Below are 18,784 nucleotides of genomic sequence, written 5' to 3' on the forward strand. Positions count from 1 at the left end.
TTAAGTGCCCTTGGAGGAAAATGAGGAGCAACCTGGTTGGAGCTATTTTCCTGGGGGCTCAAATCCTGAGGAAGCCTTAGAAACCAATGGCTGGTCTTGTCAGTCTTACCAATTAAGGATGCTAGCACTATATACTACCGTGGATAATGACTGCAAAGAGAAGCCTTGACCAGAAGGAAATCCTGAGAGGCTAAAGGCAATTTGAGTATATTATTCCATTTTTTCTTTGAACAAAGTAGACAATATTCACCAGGTGCTATTAATAAAAAGCGACTTTTAGACAGGGACCAGCTTTTGTGCATTCTACACCTAGAAACAAACCATGGATTTAGCTTCTAATGCTAGAGCCAAGGAAACCATGCAACTGGGACAAGCTATTTTTATTCCTTTAGACTAGCCAAAACTGGCTATGTCAGACAGCAGGAGTCCCAAATCTGAAGTCAGGGGACCTGGGTTTGAAGCTCAAATTTACCCCAATTAGTACTTACAAAGCCGGGACAGCTTTCACTGTTGTGACCCTCGGTTTTTAGAGCCTCTCCTCTTTCTGCCCAGGAAGAGGGCGACGATGACACAGAAGAGCACAGCCCACATGATTTACTGTGACTTTCTTTCCCTAAATGTACTGATCCCATTATTATTCATCCACAGCACCCTACAGAATATGAACTGTCTTAACAGAATGGTAGACTGTAAAATACTGGCATCTGGGAAGCTTTTTGTAATCTGAGTTTACAGCAGCATTCTGCATAAGAGCAAAAAAAAAAAAAAAAAAAGCCTCAAACCCCCTTCCCCCTGCAAATCTCTCATAGGGAAATGATGTGCACACATAGATATTATTTATAAGATGGAATACCACCTAAAAAAGTCTTGATGAATGTGTGTGTGTGTGTGTGTGTGTAAAATATCACCTCTTATTGTTAAGCTAAACAACTGTACAATGCCTTGTGGAATACCCACTAAGTCATGAGGCTCTACTTTCACACTAGTGAATATTATCTGAGGAAGAAAATCCCTTTATCTCAGTGGAGGAGTTGCAGGCAATTGATGGCTGTGGGGGGTGGGTAGCGATCTTTCATCAGGGGTGTGCTTGCTGGTAGGCTGCTCTTGTGATCCAGGCAGCAGTGACTGGATTTGATGGGCTATTACGAAAAATTTACAAAGGAGATGAGAAAATGGAAGGTGCACATGTTTGGAGGGGTGTGGGAGAGTGAGAGGGGTTAGAAGTGGACAGGATCAAGATAATACATTGTATATGTGAAGAAATTATCAAAGAATAACTAGAAAACATAAAAATTGCCCAGTAAGATATTAATAGTTCTTGGGAGGGTGGCACTTATAATATTCAATACTCCTGAGCTTTAAAAAAAGTGTTTTTATTTATATGTCTGTATGTGCCTGTGAGTATACGCATGTTTACAGTGCCCACGGAGGCCAGGAGAGGGCACTGGATCTCTTGGAGCTGAAGTTCCAGGGTTAGGGTTTGTGAGCTGCCTGATGTGGGTGCTGGAAACCCAAGGGTCCCCTGCGAAAGCAGCCAGTACTCTTAACCACTGAGCCACCTCTCCAGTCCCCATGGGTTTTGTTTGTTAAACAGCCACACTTATACACTATTGTTAAAAAGAAAAATCCTTTTATGTCAGCCTAGACTTGTGAAAACTGCCTTTACAATAGTAGTTGGGACAAGAAGTAGCTGATGAGCCCAGCAGTGGTGTTAGGGTGGCCAGTGTAAGGTGGCGTTCTGATTAGGAAGCCCATCTTGCTAGTCACCAGCTACGTTGGTAATCAAGTATGTAGGAGGTGACTTGGTCAGATCTTTGTCAGATGTGCAGAACAAGTTTTACCCCAGGACAATTATGGATAACAAAAAACATCTTTGGTTCTTCAACTGCATTTAAACAAAAAACACAACAATGTAAGAAGAGCAGGCTGTTTTAATGAACAAACAGATCTCTCTTAAACAACTAATACTAAATATTTAAGGAATGTGAAAAGTGCCAGAGAAAAGGGCACAGTATTCACTTTACGGGAAAACTGGCCTAATCTGTATATTGGAATATCAGTGACAACTGTAGTTATTTTTTTCTGTTGCTGTGATGAAACACAATGGCTAAAGCAACTTATAGAAAGAAAGGTTTATTTGGCTCACGGTTCCAGAGGGATAAGAGTCAATCATGGTGGAGAAGCGTGGCAGCAAGCAGCAGGCAGCAAGGTTGGAGTACAAGCCGAGGTCTCGCATCTTGAACTGCAAGCATGGAGCAGAGGAGAACTGGGAATGGCAGGTGGCTTTGAAATCTCAAAGCCTACCCTCCAGTGACATATCTTCACGTGGTGACACCTCTTTTTAAGCCTCTCCAAACAGCCACCAACTAGGGACTAAGTATTCAAACACCTGAGACTATGGGGGACAGTCTCATTCAGACCACAACCATTCTTGCCTAAAGGTGAGCTAAGAGTGGAACTGGAAGAGCAGGGGTGGGTGGTGGTGGTGGGTGAGAGAGAGGCTCACTCCCTCACATACAGTGCTAACAACAAAATCAACCCAGAGGCAAGGCTCTGGATACATGAAAGTGTTTTGGGACAGGCTGGCTTCCAGCTTCCTATGGAGCTGGGGATTACCTTGAGCTTCTGCCTCTGCGGCCCGGCCCGAGTGCTAGAGTTAGAGGCAAGCACTACTACACCTGGTTTTCTCAGTGCTGGGGGCTAAACACAGGAACTGGTGTACACTCTCCTAAATTACATCAACAAGAGAGCTACATCCTTAGAAATAAACACTTAAAATCAAAGGGTATTAAAAGTGATAGAAGCCTTTTTAGTTTCTTTAGTAGACAATTTATTTTGATAAACTTGCTCAATAACAAAAATACAAGTGAAGAAAATTATGTTCACTTTATACAGTCATATTAACAATTTGTTTTGAAACTATTAATTGAAAAAAATGTTATAACCAATTAGAAAACAATTCTTAATAAAGTGTGGGATAATATACAGACCTTGACCACAAACTGAAACCTCTCCAGGCAATACAACTACAATCTCTGCATGGGTAATTCTACCTACACAGACCACCATCTTCCTTCATATATTTTTATCCTTCAAAATTTTTCTGAAAGTCATCTTACTCTTTTGACTTGTGAATGTAAATTTAATTTTTAAAAGAAGATCAAAGTGGGTTGATAAAACAGTTACTATAACCAGAGTAACCAGTGGCTAGTAGTCTTTTAATAAAGACAAAATAAATGCAACATGTTCTTCTCACAAAGCCCATGATGCAAAATAATAGCTAAGAATAGATCCAAAGTTAGTTTTCAACACTTTTTTCAGGACCTTTCCTCTAAATCAATAGATTGCCTGTCACCAGGACTATTTGTTATTTCATTGAAGAGATTAAACAGTGAACGCACAGAACACCACACAGAGAAATCAAAGCTGTAGGCAAAAGGGTAAAAACCAATAATGTGTTTTGGTCATCTAGAATGTTACAAAGGAAAATAAAAAAGGGCATCCTTCAAAACCAAAACAGATGGGACAGAAGATAGGTCTGTGAGAGATGGAAGAGTCAGAAACATCACACCCACACACTAACAACACAGAACATGGATCACCTTTGGAAAGAACTGTACTGAAATGGTTACTTTTAATGACCTGGAGATTTTTATCTTTACAGATGTTTAGGCTTGTTCAGTAGGAGCTTCCCAAAAACTCAAACTAATTCAGTTTTGTGCAAATAAAACCTAAAAATAGTTTTCAGCAGATTTTACAGTGATGTTCTTAGGCATGAGAAGAATGCACACTCAGAACAATGTAACAGACAAGACTCTGACCATGATTGCACCATAAAAGTGTTTTATATACATTTTACAAGCTATGGTTCCTGCTATAAATTAATACTGTGCTATGTAGTACTCATAGTGACCTTTGAGAAGCAGCTGCTGGCAGCTGGCTGTCCTTCCACTTACAGGGCTTGGACTGTATGGAGGAGTCTACTGCAACGGCGTTTGGTCTGGGAGAGTTTACAAAGACTGGACTTCACACACTACTTGATGGGACGGATGTAATCCTGGGGTAGAGCGCTGAGCGACTAGAGGGACTTTCCTCCATCAGCTCTTCATGCACTAGTCCTCCAAGACAACGATGAAATTAAAGACAATTTAACGGTTTGGGTAATAGATACAAATAAAACCTAAAATTGCGTAATCTTAGATGTAATACCACTGTGAGGAGTAAACAGCGGGGAAATTCATAGCAGCTGAGAAACGCTCCCCATGCTCATGATCCAGTTAAAAATATCTTGAGAAACTATTTACAATAAAATCCATTTTTTGAAAGAGAAAAGCTCTTGGTCATGTCTGTTGATTTGAACTACACTTTGCTAATACTTTGTATCAGTGATAGAATGCCAACCGCCAAACCTTTCCTTCCAAGTGACTGAGGACCAGGCAAACACTCCCAAACGTCCACAGGGCATGCCTAGTGGTGGCCTTAGAACTGCCTGGATATAATACTTGGTGGAAAACGCCCTTCCTCTGATTTACAGGAGGTTTCTCACACAGAATGGCCCACTCCTCCAAGGTTCCTGTGTGAGCCCAAACACTGGATTTCCATTCACAATTTAACACTGTGAGACAGGTGAGGAACGAACAGGCTGGTGTGGAGTGACTCAAGACCTCCACTCTGGGATTCAGGTAGCCCCATCTCTGAAGAACCATCTTGTGAGGAATAATCAAGCTTCTTAGAAGTGGTTCCTGTGTGTAGGAAGCATAGGCTAAGTGGCCTTGTACTCTGCCCTCCAATATGGACACCTGGACGGCCATTCACTACAGAAAGACAGACTCGGCCTCACTGCCATGAAACACCCTCACGACCAACTTCAGACAGGGCATTATATAGTGTTCACCAGGAAAAATCTAGGTGTTGACATAGGCATGGGAATGTGGAGAGCGAAAAACTGTGTTTCAAAAGTACTTGTGAGTTCAGGATTGGCTGCACTGCTGCTTCTAGAAAAACCCATAAGGGCATGAGCTTAATGCAGCCTTTAAAGCAAATGCAAGAATGTTAGCTTTTCAGCAAACAAAGGAGTAAAGCATATAATGGAAATACTGTATTGCTCAAGTGTTTGGTAAAGATATATTAATAATGCTTACAGATAAAATGCATTTTTTATGGTAGAGTAGAATTAGTGTTGTAAATAGCCAAAACAGCTGATATTTGCTAGTGAACTTAATGTTTATGTGAAGTTGTGTGCTTGAACATATTCTTTGCACTGTTATTGTAGCCGACTGAGCCAGTGGAAAAAAATGAATGTCTATACAATAGATGATAGTTGCCACTCATTTCAACAGTGTCAGATTCCCCAAACTACAAGGTTTGACATGACCTTACCTTTACTATCATATACAAATAAATTAAACCTAGAAAGAATCTTTAGCTTAACTTAAAATTGCACCTAGAAAAGTATGGAGTTATTTGTACCTATTACAGAAACCTGTAAAATCAAGGGCTGCTACAAAGAATGAGGTAACTGAAGACTCCACTACGCAGCCTTCAGAGAAATGGCTTTGTCTATTGAGTTCTAGGTTGCACACCACAGTGTTTTGCTAGCAAGCATTCAGAGTTCTCTTCCAGGAACTGTTTGCATGTGTGCATATACAAATGTACACACACATACACACACACACACATATACACACTGTATACTGCATCAGCAAAATATATATATTATATATATATTTATATAAATATAAGGAAGATTTCCCCCACCCACCCCAAACTTGTTTCTTAGTGTTTTGTTTTTTCTTTTGTACACAGAGATTAGGGAGCTTTAGAATTTTTACATACATTTTAGCAAACACGTTTTGATCTATTGGCTTCTCGGTGCAGTAATGCAACGGCAATCCGTTGTGGTGCCAAAGGCTCATAACACGACAAGGGAGTTGAGAACACTAATGTCTGAGGAGGTGAGGCCAGCCCCACACGAACCTCCTGCACCACTCTGGTCCATCATGATTCATAAATACTAGACGTTTCCCCCCCTCAAATGAATCCTTAGACATTAAAAACAGATCAACAGTCACAAGGGCCACATGCTTTCCGTATAAAGCACTCTCCTTCACTAGGTTGCTATCACAGTGCAGACTGCCTGCCTGAATATGCTCAGGAGATTTAGTCAATATTGTATTTGGTTATGGAAAAGGCTCTCATTCTCATTTTTTTTTTTAAATCCAAAGTGCATAGTGAGAACAAATCAAAGCATTTTTTTCCTTTTCGGCATCAGGTTCATCTAAGCATCTCCTGGGAGAAGACGACCCAGATGCCTTCTCTTTGTCCTCCCAACCTCTAAAAATAAAAAATAAAAATAAAAAGAGTTAAGCCGCTTAGACATTCGTCAGCCTGGTAAACAGACTTTGCCAGCAAACAGAAGTCCTACTATTGTGAAGAAAATCGATAAAACAAAAAGTACATATGACGACCCAACTACTGTGTTGTTGGGTAATTTATAAGGTTGACCTCCGACTTCATTGATGTAAAATCCTATTGGAAATATTAGGGCAGCCATACAGAAAAGGATCACTGTAAAACAAACCAAAACACAACATTAGTAACATGCTTTGGTGATGAAAAGAAAAACAACAATGAAAATTTGGTACAAAGCAATTTATAATGAGGGTCTGTGGATTGATAACAAGGTCAAACCTGTAAAAACATGGACCGACCCCTTGTCAAAAGGCTCACATGCCTCACAGGTCACACAATATCCCCAAAGCCCAGCAAACCAAACACAGGAGAGCAGGCTTACACGTCTTTATACAAGTTTTTAGAGGACTCTGAATTATGAGCATTAAGGGGTGTGTGTGCATGTGCATGTGTATGCGTGTCTGTCTTAACCATTTAGTAACTAGAGGCAGAGTTAGGGGTGGAGTTCCAGCCCTGTCTGCTGTAATCATTTATAATTAAGGTCAGAGTTAGGGGTGAAGTTCTGGCCCTAATATTTACTAGTTGGCCTGTTTCTCTCCTAAAAATGGGAGGAATACTAAGATGGTAAGTAGAACGTGCCAAGTCCCTAGCCCAGTGTGGGGCTGAGAGAAGTGCTGTCACTGCCTGTCCTCCTGACAGCAGGAGCAGGAACCGAGGGAAAGGCTCAGAGACATGAGTGCCCCTTCTCTTACCCTGATTTCTGCCTAGCTGGAGAGAGAGAGAGCGCCAGATCTCAGGACATTAGCAAACTAGGACAATGTCTCAGAGCAATAACATCTCTGTCAGGTTCTAAACACACAGACCACAAAGAGAAGAAGGCTGGGAAACTGTCTTTGGGTTTTATATATAAACAGAATGAAATATATTTTTCACTAAAATGTTTCTAGAAAGGATACCAAAACACCCAGAGTCTGGGCAAAAGTAACGCCTGTCTAACCATTTACCAGACAGTATATTTCCTACCCTACCAAAGAAATACGTTCCTAGTAAACATCAGCCCCAGCGAGGCTGGCTTCTCTGAGAAGGTGTTTTTGCTTCTTGAAGGTAGTGGGTAAGTGCTCACACGGCCCTTGTATTTCTTAGGGCAGAAGTCTCTCTGTGAACAGATGAATATCTGCTAGGGATGAAGGTCTGAAACTCCATACTTAACAAAATGAGAAACCTTTTCCAAGATAAACCTATCCTCAGGACTATCAAGAGAGCCCAGGACAAATGCTTCAGTTGCCAATAGCTCTACAATGTTCTGGGTGGATCAATCAGAAGAACTTAATGGAATCCTTTCCTGGACGGACTTCCAAAAACGTTAAACAGTAACACTTGCTTAAGGAACGCATCACTTGAGAAACATGTCAGTCTTCTTCTGTGCCCTGCGCCACTGCAGGAGCTTATTCTATACTGTATAGGCAGAAAGCCTATTTTCATTTTAGACAAATGACTATATAAAACAATATCAAAAAGGTAAATTTAGATTCTTTGTGACACCTACAAGTAAATTTAGGCATTAGATTTTCATTAGGATTTTGGCCGTTTTATTAACTAGTTGCCAATAAACAATTTTAGATGTGCTACAAACATCTACTTATCAGTGAGTCTGCATGAAATAAAACCAGTCTATTAGGAACCGTGAGGTTGAGTGTTGTGTGTGAACCAATCCCAGCTCTTGGGAGGTACAGGCAAGATCTCAAGTAGCAGGGTAGCCTGAGCTTACACACATAGTGAGAGCCCATGTCAATACACATACACTGGGAGTAACACACACACACATTTGCCCATTGGGGGCAAGATTATTCTTAAACATTTTTTCTCTGATGCTGTGTAACTTAGAAAACACTAAAATAATTCAGAATACTTTAATAATATACAAATGTAACATTAGTTTGTTAATATGTACATTTTTGTACTGAAAAAAAATCTGTATTTTATAATAGACAATAGATAGTACTCATTTAGCAACTACAATTAATATTTTGAAGAGTATTGTTCAAACTGACTAGGAAATCTCATTTAAAAATTGAGGAAGCAGCCACTTCCTATTCATTATTTATTTTAAGACCTAGGAACTCAGCTCTCTATACTTTCTGGGGTCCAGACTTATATAGATGGAGTTTTTCTTTTTCTTTTTTTAGAAGAAGAGAAGCTTCCCTGACTGGGAAACAAACCCAGGCTGGGGCAGTGATAGTGCCAAATCCTAACCAATAGACCACCAGGAAGCACCTGCTTTTTCTTTTTTTTTAGTAATTTATTTACCTGTATTTTATGTACATTGGTATTCTGCCTGCATGCATGTCTGTATGAGGGTGACAGATCTCCTAGGACTGGAGTTACAGACATCTGTGAACTGCCCTGTGGGTGCTGGAAATTGAACCTGGGTCCTTTGGAAGAGCAGCCAGTGGTCTTAACCACTTAGCCATCTCTCCAGCCCAAGGAGTTTTTCTTTTAAGCTATCAACAAGTATGAAGTTACTTCAGATCTTAAACCGTTATCAGTGTTTATGACGGTTATCACAAGAGAAGATCAAACTCTGGTCCCAAGTAAGCATGTAAAGATAGCTTCATCTTCTCCGTGGAGCAGATTTCTTGGTAGTAAGAACGGGAGACCCAGTAGATGAGGCTGTAAATCAAGAGTGGTGAAAGGGGGCTGGAGATGGCTCAGTAGGTGGGGTACCCACTATGCAGGCTACAGGTGTGAGTTCAGGTCCCCAGCACCCACACAGAAAGCTGGGCATGTGCATGTGTCTATACCCATAGTGAGGCTGGAGGCTGGTGGAGACAGATGCATCTCTAGAGCTTGCTGGCCATCCAGTGTAGCCAAATGGTGAGCACCCAGTTCAGTGAGGGATCTCATCTCAAAAATTAAGGTAGAGAGTGACAGGGAGGACATCTAACATCAACCTTTGGCCTCCACATGAGCATGCACTTACATGTGGGTGCTCACACTCAGACACACAGAGACAGACAGACAGACAGACAGACACACACACACATACAGAGTGATAAAACAATAGGGTCGGACTTAAAGGAAGGACTCATCTTTGCATGTGGGGCTCTCATGACACAGGATCTGCCTTTAGAAAGTTCCTCTCACAATATTACAGAAACTACTACCCTAGCTAATGAATAACTACATACAGGAAGGCTCAAGTTCTTCCAGGGCTGAACCACTAGGGGGAGCGCAAGTCCTCCCTGCATTGCTCCCACCAAGCAGAGTGAAGTAAATGTAAAATAAATGTACTTCAACCCATTGTAAGTTAAAGAGCAAAGTTCAGAATGGAGACATTTTTAAGAAAGCAGGTACTTTTTTTGGGGGGGGGGGAGGCTTAGAAATGTGTTTCAGTGTACACAACACTACTCTTTAGAAACTTCCAAAAATAGTATGTGCCTCCGGCAAAGAGGTTCTGAGGGCTGTGATGGCAAAGAACGAGACTTCATTTGGTTACCCATCCATTAACTTTGAATCACTCTCATATGCAAATGCAGTTTCAAAAATAAAGGAAAAATACATTGCATGTTGGAGTTCACTATACATACTTAAAGACTTTTTTGTTGGAGGGGAATGAAAAACCAAGATAAGCCCTAGTTCTTTTCCTGTCCTGGCCCCTGGAGTATCTTCCTACGGCCCTTACCTCAGGCAAGTTTGTTGCCTCACAGCTTAGGGTTTTCGTACTCCTTGATGTTATTTTACTCATTAATGGCTGAATCTTACCTTGAAAAATGACTGTCTTTGAGTAGAAGGTACAGAATTAGATTCTCCTTACTTAAGTTCCTTATCAACATGCTTTCAGTTAGCAGCCTTGTCTCTATTCCTGCTCTGGCCCTCAGTCTCTGGAAGAGTGGTCTCAGGTCTTAGATAAGAAAAATATCAGTTTGTTTCTCATTGCTAAATAAGGGCGAGGAGCTTATGAGGAGCTGACCTCAAAGGCAACTTGTCTGAATTTTACTAATAAGGGAGATATGGAGGCAACAAAAATAAAGTCAGAAACAAAGTTCCATAGAAAGCTGGGGTGACAGGGTCTCCTGAAGACTAGCACTATCCCGCAGCATCTAAGGCCACTCTGAGTCCTTTTATTTAGTGTCCTCCGGTGGTAGGGACAGAACCTAAGGCCTTCCTTCACATACCACCAGGCACTGTTCTGACTCAGCTATGTGTCCAGCTGAGATACATGAGTTTTAAAATGTCAATAGGGATACTTGAGGCTATCCTTCATTTGTTAAAATAGTAATAAATAAAAACCTCAAGCAGAAGTGAGATGTGATAGAATTATCTTTAGAAATGTGTGCAACCTCAGCTGAGCCTACGGCACTGCACTGAAGACCTTAGTGCTCTGCATACATGGCTTTATCGCGTGTCTGTAGAGCAGTGGCCACTGCTACTGTACACCGGACAGTTCCCTCTGCGGGAGGATGTTTAGCAGCACTCCTGACCAATGTGTTTCCAAGTATTGCCAAGTGTGCCCTGTTGTGAAGAAAATTACTTTAGAGACAAAGAAAGCAGAATTACAGAACTGTTCTTGCATGTGTGTATATTCGTTTTCCTTAAGCTTGGGATAAGCTTCTGAAGTATTCAGGAATTAAAACATTTTTGCAAATTACAAGTGAATATTATATGTAATATATAAATTTATGACACCACTGAGACTAGCTTAGTAGAGTAAGAAACTTTGATAAACAATTACTGGAAAAACTAAATGTATTGGTTTTCAATGGTCATTCAACCCAGCTGAAACAAAAATCAACACTATTAGAAAGCAAATGATCACCTTCATCTATGTTATATGTTTGCCTAGATTTTTCTTTATTTTGACAGAGGGTACCAGTACTTTCAAGAAGTGGAAAGCACTTAGACTAGTGGCAGCTCTGAATCACAAACCTGAAACACTTATGTTACAGACAGTTTAAAAAAAAAGCCTCATAAAAGAGCATTCACACAAAGCAGTAATGGCTGAGGGCGTCCTGGTCCTGCAGGGAGAACGCTGAAGAGCTGATGGGACTGTGCGGTCTATCTCATGCCATGGGAGAGATGCTCCGGGAAGATTTATCGGAGTCCTTAGGACTGATCTTGGTAATCTTCGTGCACACGCGTGCCTTCTACAACTTAGTTAGCAGACTACTTACTTCCAGTGAAAGCTATCCATCGAGCGTATTTTGTAGCTTCTCTTCGCCAGTGGGAAGCCACCAGCAAACCACATGTGACAGTCAAGGAAATGATTCCCATGATGATAAAAAACAGGGTGGTGACCCACTCTGGGGGAAGCCGGGGAGGGATGCAGGTCCGGTCTCGTCCATGGATTGTTTGACACTGTCGCACTAGGCCCACGGTGAGAGCTCCTGGGAAGACGCAAAAGCAGGGGAATGTGTTAGTAAGTCTGACACACTCAGGGAATGCTCCCCAGCAAAACCCTTCCACACTTAGATCTCGTTGGTATCTGTGTGGTTAATCTAAACATTTAATTCAGGAGTTCTCTTCAGCAGTCTGCTAATGTGACAATGCTTGAATTAATGTAAAAAAAATGAACATAAGCCACAAGAACAAGCCTCAAAACCCATAAAAGATAGACAATTCAGTCACTGATTGAACAAATGCATTTCTTTCTGTCATGATAATCTTTCTACATGGACTAAAGGCCATGTTAGTTGGACACATGCAGGAGTTGGCCTCCAAATGGTTTTTCAGAATACTTGTGTCAGGCACTGATTGGGCTCCAGTGACACTAGCAAAGCCGTTGGCTGGGCTCCTGTCCTTCCTAAGCTTGCACACTGCTGATTGATTCAAGACTCATTATATAGCTCCTTATTTTGGCTGAGGAAGAAGTATGTTTAGGAAATTAAACACAAATTTGAACTATACCTAATAATAATAAAATTACATAACACTAAAGTGAAAGTTATCAAAAATAAAAGGTCTGGCTCAGTATACAAGAGTTAACACTATCACACCGTTACTGGAATGTGTCAACAGGAAAACACAGGTTATGAAGGCAAGCTGTAAAGTAACCTTGTGTTAATTACTTTTCAAAACATTATTATTATTATTATTAATCTGTATGGCAATGTGAAAGTGATGTGTGTGCATGTGGGCATGCAGGGTACAGGTCAGCTTTATGGAGTTGGCTTTCTTCCTCTGTATTTTTACCTGGGTCGCAGGGTTCACTCTCATGTGCTCCAGCCTGCGTGATGGGCTTTACCTCAGACCTTCCCACTTGGACAAGTGAACTGACGTCTGTGAAGCTCTAGGTACCCATCTTTATTCAATATGGAGTGAATTATCTTAGAGAAAGCCACGCTAAGAAGACAAGAGACTATGTTCTCCTTTTCCACTCAAAGAATTCACATTTACTCCCAAATAAAAGTTGTCCCCTCTGCAAGAGTGACTGCAAATCAGGAGCAGCCACCAAAACAAAACACAAGTATAAACCTGAAGAGCTGCTGGGGCCAGCAGATTCCTGCCTCTTTCCACTATGGACAATCCCCTCCCCACACCCCACAGTGACGCCCCCTCAGAATCAGAGCATTTGGCAGGACCAGGGCCTTCTTGAGAGCAGGCAGCAGAGTGGGAGCAGCAGGTGTGGGAGTGGGCTTGGGAAAGAGGTGCTCTGTACAGCTGCATCTCTCCTTCGACCCAGTTTTAGAAATAACAAGAAAGGGAAGCTCGGCTGGGGAGACGGCTCAGTTCAGTAGTTTCAAGAGCACTGTTCTTCCAGAGCGCCCACTCCAGGGTGGCTCAGGGCTGCCTGAGACGCCAGCTTCAGGACCTGGAGCCCTCTTCTGCCCTCTGTGGATAATTGCAACACACACACACACACACACACACACGTTTTGGGAGGGGACCCAGCACCCACTTCAAAAAGCTGGATAAAACAATACCAGCCTGCAATCCTAGTGGGAGGTGGAGACCAGAGGATTCTGGTGTCTTGCTGGCCACAGGCTAGCTGAATCTGTGTACTTCAGTGAAAGATCCTGTCAGAAAACACAAATACACCCTCCCAGTACCATATATATAATTAAAGCCAAACAAAACATTAAAACAGATTAAGAAACAAAAAGTGGCTGGGTGTGGTGGCCCAGGCCTGTAATCTCCGCACTAAGGGAGGCAGAGGCAGGTGGAGCTCTATGAGTTCGAGGCTAGCCTGGTCTACATAGTGAGTCCAAGACAGGCATGGCTATACAGAAACCCTTCTTGAAAAAAAGAAAAAGAAAAAGTGATGAAAAAGTTCTCCCCAAAATGGGCTATAGTCTCCTCTGCTCTCCAATAATATTCTATTTGACCAGAACTCTTGAGAAGATAAACTAAGTATGTTTTTTTTTTCAAATCAAATAATTAGGTCCACAGGTGCAAGCAACACAGGCACACTATGGGGACTGTCACACGCAGCACATAGGCTAAAGGGAGCAAGCCTTTACAGCACTGCCGTCCACTATGTTCCCAGCTGCTGCTTGGAGTCTAGAGACTTACTACAAGTAGGCCCCAGGGGACTACAGGACTTCTGAGGCAGCAAGAGTCTTGCCTCAATGATAACTCGAGGCACGGCAAAGCCTTACCGTGATAAAGCATTCTGTGTGTCCTTCTGGAAATAAAGGAGGCATTCACAGCAGTGTCCAGGAACTCTGAACTGGAAACCGCTCCCAACGTCTAACAAACCACCTTCTTGTAGTTGTGGCTCATTTGTAAACTGCAACTGTCATGACGGAGCACACTTGCACAGCACGCACGCTGTGGATTTATAGCCCGGAGGAGGCAACCTATCTTCATACAAAGGAAACCTGACTGGCAACTTCCCCACCTGCTCATGAGATTGCACGGAGGATTATCGTGTGCCTCCAATACTAACCTCCTACCCAGTGCATGAGATTGGAAGCTCTCCCCTTCACAGTATTTCTGAGCACTCCCATGCTCCCCTCTGACTCTGGCTAAGGACAGGATGAGGACGCTCGCTGTGCCTGCTGAACGTCAAGATTTCTTTTTGTTGCCCCTCCTGCCTAGCAAACCACAGCAAGCAAATACCAACAGAACAAGCAAGAAAATTAAAATGATAGCTCTAAGGAAATTGGAGAAAACCTGATGGGTGTTTAGCTATAGATGGGTTTCTGCTCCAGGATGCGTAAAATTCCTTATCACACAAAGCAAGACTGAATCCTCAGCACCTCTGAAGGGAAGCAGACAGGCAAAACAAGCACATGTTTATAATAATGTCGCTCATGCTACCCTGTAGCTGCTCTGCAAGAAAGGGCAGCTAATTTTTTTAACTGGCAACTAGAGGGTGCCATATAGAAGAAAACTAACACCCAAATATTTTACTGCATGCTGGGTTTGTGGTCAGTGGTGTGTGCTCAAATGCATGAGGCTCCAGGTTCAATCTATAACATCCCAGAGAAAATTACTGCAAGGTTCTCAAATACTTAGCACTGTTAGAGCCATTACTGAAACAATACTCTCGTGCTTCATGAGACAGAGAAGGGGCAGTGTCCGCAGTGGTCAGTGGTCAGCTAATGCTGTTATACTTTGCCCTCTGGAGTAAAACTGCAATTTGATAACATTTATGATGTGGCCACATGTATTCTATAGGCCAACTGAGAGACTATGCATAGTCAATTGCTTGGGAATTGAAATTTAACAGGACAGCTGGGCACGGTGGCACAGTCTTTAGTCCAGGCACTCGGGAGGGGCGGCAATGGCAAGTGAATCTCTGAGGCCAGTCTGGTCTAAAAAGTAAGTTCCAGGAGAGCCAGGGCTACAAAAAACTGTCTTGAAAAACCAAAAACCACAACAAAACAAAAAATCCCCACAAACAATCAGAATGCCATCTTTTCTGAGAAGGAACTTTGCACTTCATTGGAAAACCCTCAAATGGCCTGTAGCAGTGGATATACAGTAGGAATGAAATGAATTAAAAACAAGCTACAATTAGCATCACACTGCATTCCAGAGGCTCTCTTGAAAAACTGTTGCTCAGTGTGGTATCTTGCAGCACACCAGTTAAGCAAAAGCCCAAGCATTCACTAATTTTTGTTTTACATGACAGGCTTTTGCCTTTTGAAGAGGCCTGTGACTGCATTCCCCAAGCAGTCAATCTATCTTTACCCTGCAGCTGTTGCCTAGGTAACCAATCCATCCAAATAAAAGATTTATACACAATAGAAAAAAAGAAACCAAACTAGAGGCTACAGCCTCCCACATGCCTCACAGGATTGCACCTGTGCACCGTTCCACACAGAAAAGTCAGGCTTGTCCCACTCTGCTGGGTGTGGAGGCTTCTGAAGCTCGTCACCTACAGATCCAGACACTCTGCAATGCTTAGGACAGCTAGTCTGAGCACGTCTGCTGCCACAGCGGTGATGACTAGGAGGCATGTCACCACTATGTTAAAGGCACTGCCACAGAAAATCTGTAACCCAGGGCTATGAAGCGGCGCCCACACCCACCACAGCCTGTCATGGGCAAATCATGTGACATGCCCACTAGTCTGGACCCGATCCTTGCCATCAGTGTGGATTTCTGGCTTTCCTTTCTACCTTTCTTGGCAAGATGTTTATTGGTTACTCACACCAAACAAATGCTTCACCACAAATGTCTTAATGACTGATAAAGGTTCAATTTCTGCCCTTCCAACAGCAGAGGTGTGTAGGCAAGTGACAATGCTCCAATTTAACGGAAACAATGGAGAGTCTCATTTTACATAAAGCTCGGCTGAGGAAACTTAAAAGAACGCAGGGCAGGTTTGGAAGAGGGAAGGTCCCAAGGCAGGTATGGATCAGACAGTGTGCCCTCCTGTCTCTGGTGCTTTTAGTCTCTAAACCCTGAACTTTCTTCCCGCCTGTCACATCCCCCACTTCCTACTGGGTGACTTCTTTACCCCTTCTGTCCTGACAGCTCATATGCTGAACGAGGTGGAGACACAGGCAGAGAAACTAAACACTTGCCAACAAGAGTTCAGTCCCCAGCACCCATGCCAGGGAGCTCAAGGATCTGGCCGAGGACACCACAACAGACACAGCTTAGCCCCTCCATCCTGTTACTCACGATTTCAGATAGACTAATATGTTGTTTGTTAATATATCTCTTTGGCCTATTTGCTTTTTATAATAAACTTGTGTCCTAGTGTAAACACAGAAGTAGCAGACTGAAAATGAATGCTAGCTATGGTTCTGGAAGAAAAGCCCTTGATGGTATCTCAGGAACTAGTATGTACACCCACCACGGGTGATGGGTATCAAAATATAAACAGCTGGAAGTCTTTCCTTAAGAGAGCACTGCTTATATAAGATTGCCTAAGGAACTATTTCCTCAAGTTCAGGCACCCAGAAACCACTGCAGCTTTATACCAAGGAGCCACACTACTCCTTAGCTTAGTGCTGCCCGTGAGATGCTGATTTTGCAGGCATGTAAAACGGCGACAATTACAGGAGTACTGGTACTTCCATTTGGGTTTTAAAAGAAATCCTGGGAGACCTGCCAACGTGTAGCAAGGTCAGATCCTGGGAAACTTTTGGGAGGGCACCCGAAACAGTGACAATGAAGCTGAAGATGACACAGAAGCCACAGGAAGTTGTAGAACGCAGGAACACAGAATGTCTGCCTAGGAAAGCCACAGAAAACGACAACTTGCCCAGCAGAGAGGCCATGTGGCTGTGACCAAATTGCCCACATTGGTGGGGCTGCCAAGTCCTCACCATGCTCAAAGCTATGGTTTAATACTTGTCCTGCTGAGTTTCCGTCTCTGCCGCTATGCCCTTCCACATCCTGGAGGCCCTGGGAATGGATACTAACTCTGTGTCACTGTTTCTTGGAAATGTGTGTATAGCTGGGTTCTTAAGAAAACCACTATGTTAAATTAGGATGTCTGCTACCATCTTATTTGTGGTGCCTGTGTGTGTGTGTGTGTGTGTGTGTGTGTATGCGCGCGCGTGCGCGCGCGGGCATGTATAAAATATGTGTTAACCCAAACAAGTTTATCTAATTCTCTTTCCCAATAAGTTTTCAGTATTTATAGTTCCATTTGCTTCACAGGTATTATTTGTTATTTGATTCTCACCCAAACTGAATGGTAAGCTGTGTTCCTTTGCTGCAAAAGCAGGGTTAGAAGCCAGGTGCAGTGGTACACTCCTGTAATCTCAGCACTCAGGGAGGCAGAGGTATGCAGATCTCTGTGAGTTCAAAGCCAGCCTGGTCTACAAAGCAAGTCCAGGACATTGGGGGCGCGGGGGGTGGGGGTGGGTGGGTGGCGCGCAGCACGGAGGGTTAGAAACATTAAATAATTTGCCCAAGTTGATGGCAAAACTTATGTTCAAATTGTGGCCAGCTGGTTTTAAGGGCCTCCAAAAAGCTGTTCCTCTGCATAAATAAGGCCAATGGTTAAAATACTTAAAATGTCAGTTTTAGAACTCTGGACATTAACGTTTTGAAACAATCCAAAAAGGACTTATTCTGTAAGAACAGCAAACTCTGTGGCAGTTTAAATTGAGCGCTCCCATCCTCTGTCAGCTGTAAAAGCCAGTAGCCTCACATCCCCACAGCTGTGAAAATAACAGCCCTCTATTCCACTGAGAGAGCTTAGGATTTGTCACACTTAAAGACCCCTCTCCAGGGACCTGCTACCGTTTTGATTTGTCTAGTGCCTCGCTGAGTAATTCCATTTTCAGGGTTTATCTTTATCTGACCACATGGCATTTGTTAACTATAATCATCAGCTAAGTTTTATAAAACACAGGCAGGACCTAGAGCTCTGTGACCGGTTGAAGATCGCAGAAGGCTGACAGAAAAGAGAGACAGACAGGCTGAAGAGAAAACGGGAAGCCGTGTCCGCAGGAGTCGGAGGAGCTCTTACATATTCCTCTGAATATAGAAGGCCACAAGCATCGCCAGGATGTCCATGTGCCCAGAGAGGAGGTGTAGAAGGCACGTCACATTGTTCAATTCCAGCTGACTTTCTGCTTTTGCTCAAGCAAGAAGTGAAGGTTTAGGCAGAATTGTAAATTACAATTTTGTACACAGAGTCCTCAGCACAGGCTAAGATCTCTTTGCTAATATTTAAGGGTTTAATGAATCAGAGACTTCAAAGGGCACACATGACAAAAGATACAGATTGGGGGTCACAACAACATGAGAAACTGTATTAAAGGATTGCAGCATTAGCAAGATTGAGAGCCACTTAGTAACTGAAATGAAAAATCAACAGAAGAAAGTATCAGCAAAGTATGTTGACTGTGATTTTCCAATGCAAGGGACAGAAATAAAGATAATGAAAATGAACAGCGCATTAGAGACAAGTGTGATAGTATCACATGTTGGGTACCCATAATGGGAACTCCAGAAAGAAAGA

General features: G+C 42.6%; 1 protein-coding gene across 2 annotated transcripts in view; it reads right to left on the reverse strand.

Moving 5' to 3' along the window:
• Positions 1–2,806: 2,806 nt before the first annotated feature.
• Positions 2,807–18,784, reverse strand: part of MOSMO (modulator of smoothened) — a 58,390-nt gene continuing 42,412 nt past the window's right edge. Inside the window, exons 2-3 of one of the 2 annotated variants that reach the window (XM_084760266.1) lie at positions 11,583–11,795; positions 2,807–4,573 (exon numbers count right to left, since the gene is read on the reverse strand). In XM_084760266.1, the coding sequence (XP_084616392.1) occupies positions 4,383–4,573; positions 11,583–11,795 (404 nt within the window). In that variant the 3' untranslated portion in view covers positions 2,807–4,382. Of the gene's footprint in view, positions 4,574–6,174; positions 6,568–11,582; positions 11,796–18,784 lie in introns of those variants that run through there. The other variant, XM_084760265.1, reaches the window with a different exon arrangement.

This window comes from Acomys minous (assembly GCF_964271855.1).
Source record: "Acomys minous genome assembly, chromosome: 2".
Lineage (NCBI taxonomy): Eukaryota > Metazoa > Chordata > Mammalia > Rodentia > Muridae > Acomys > Acomys minous.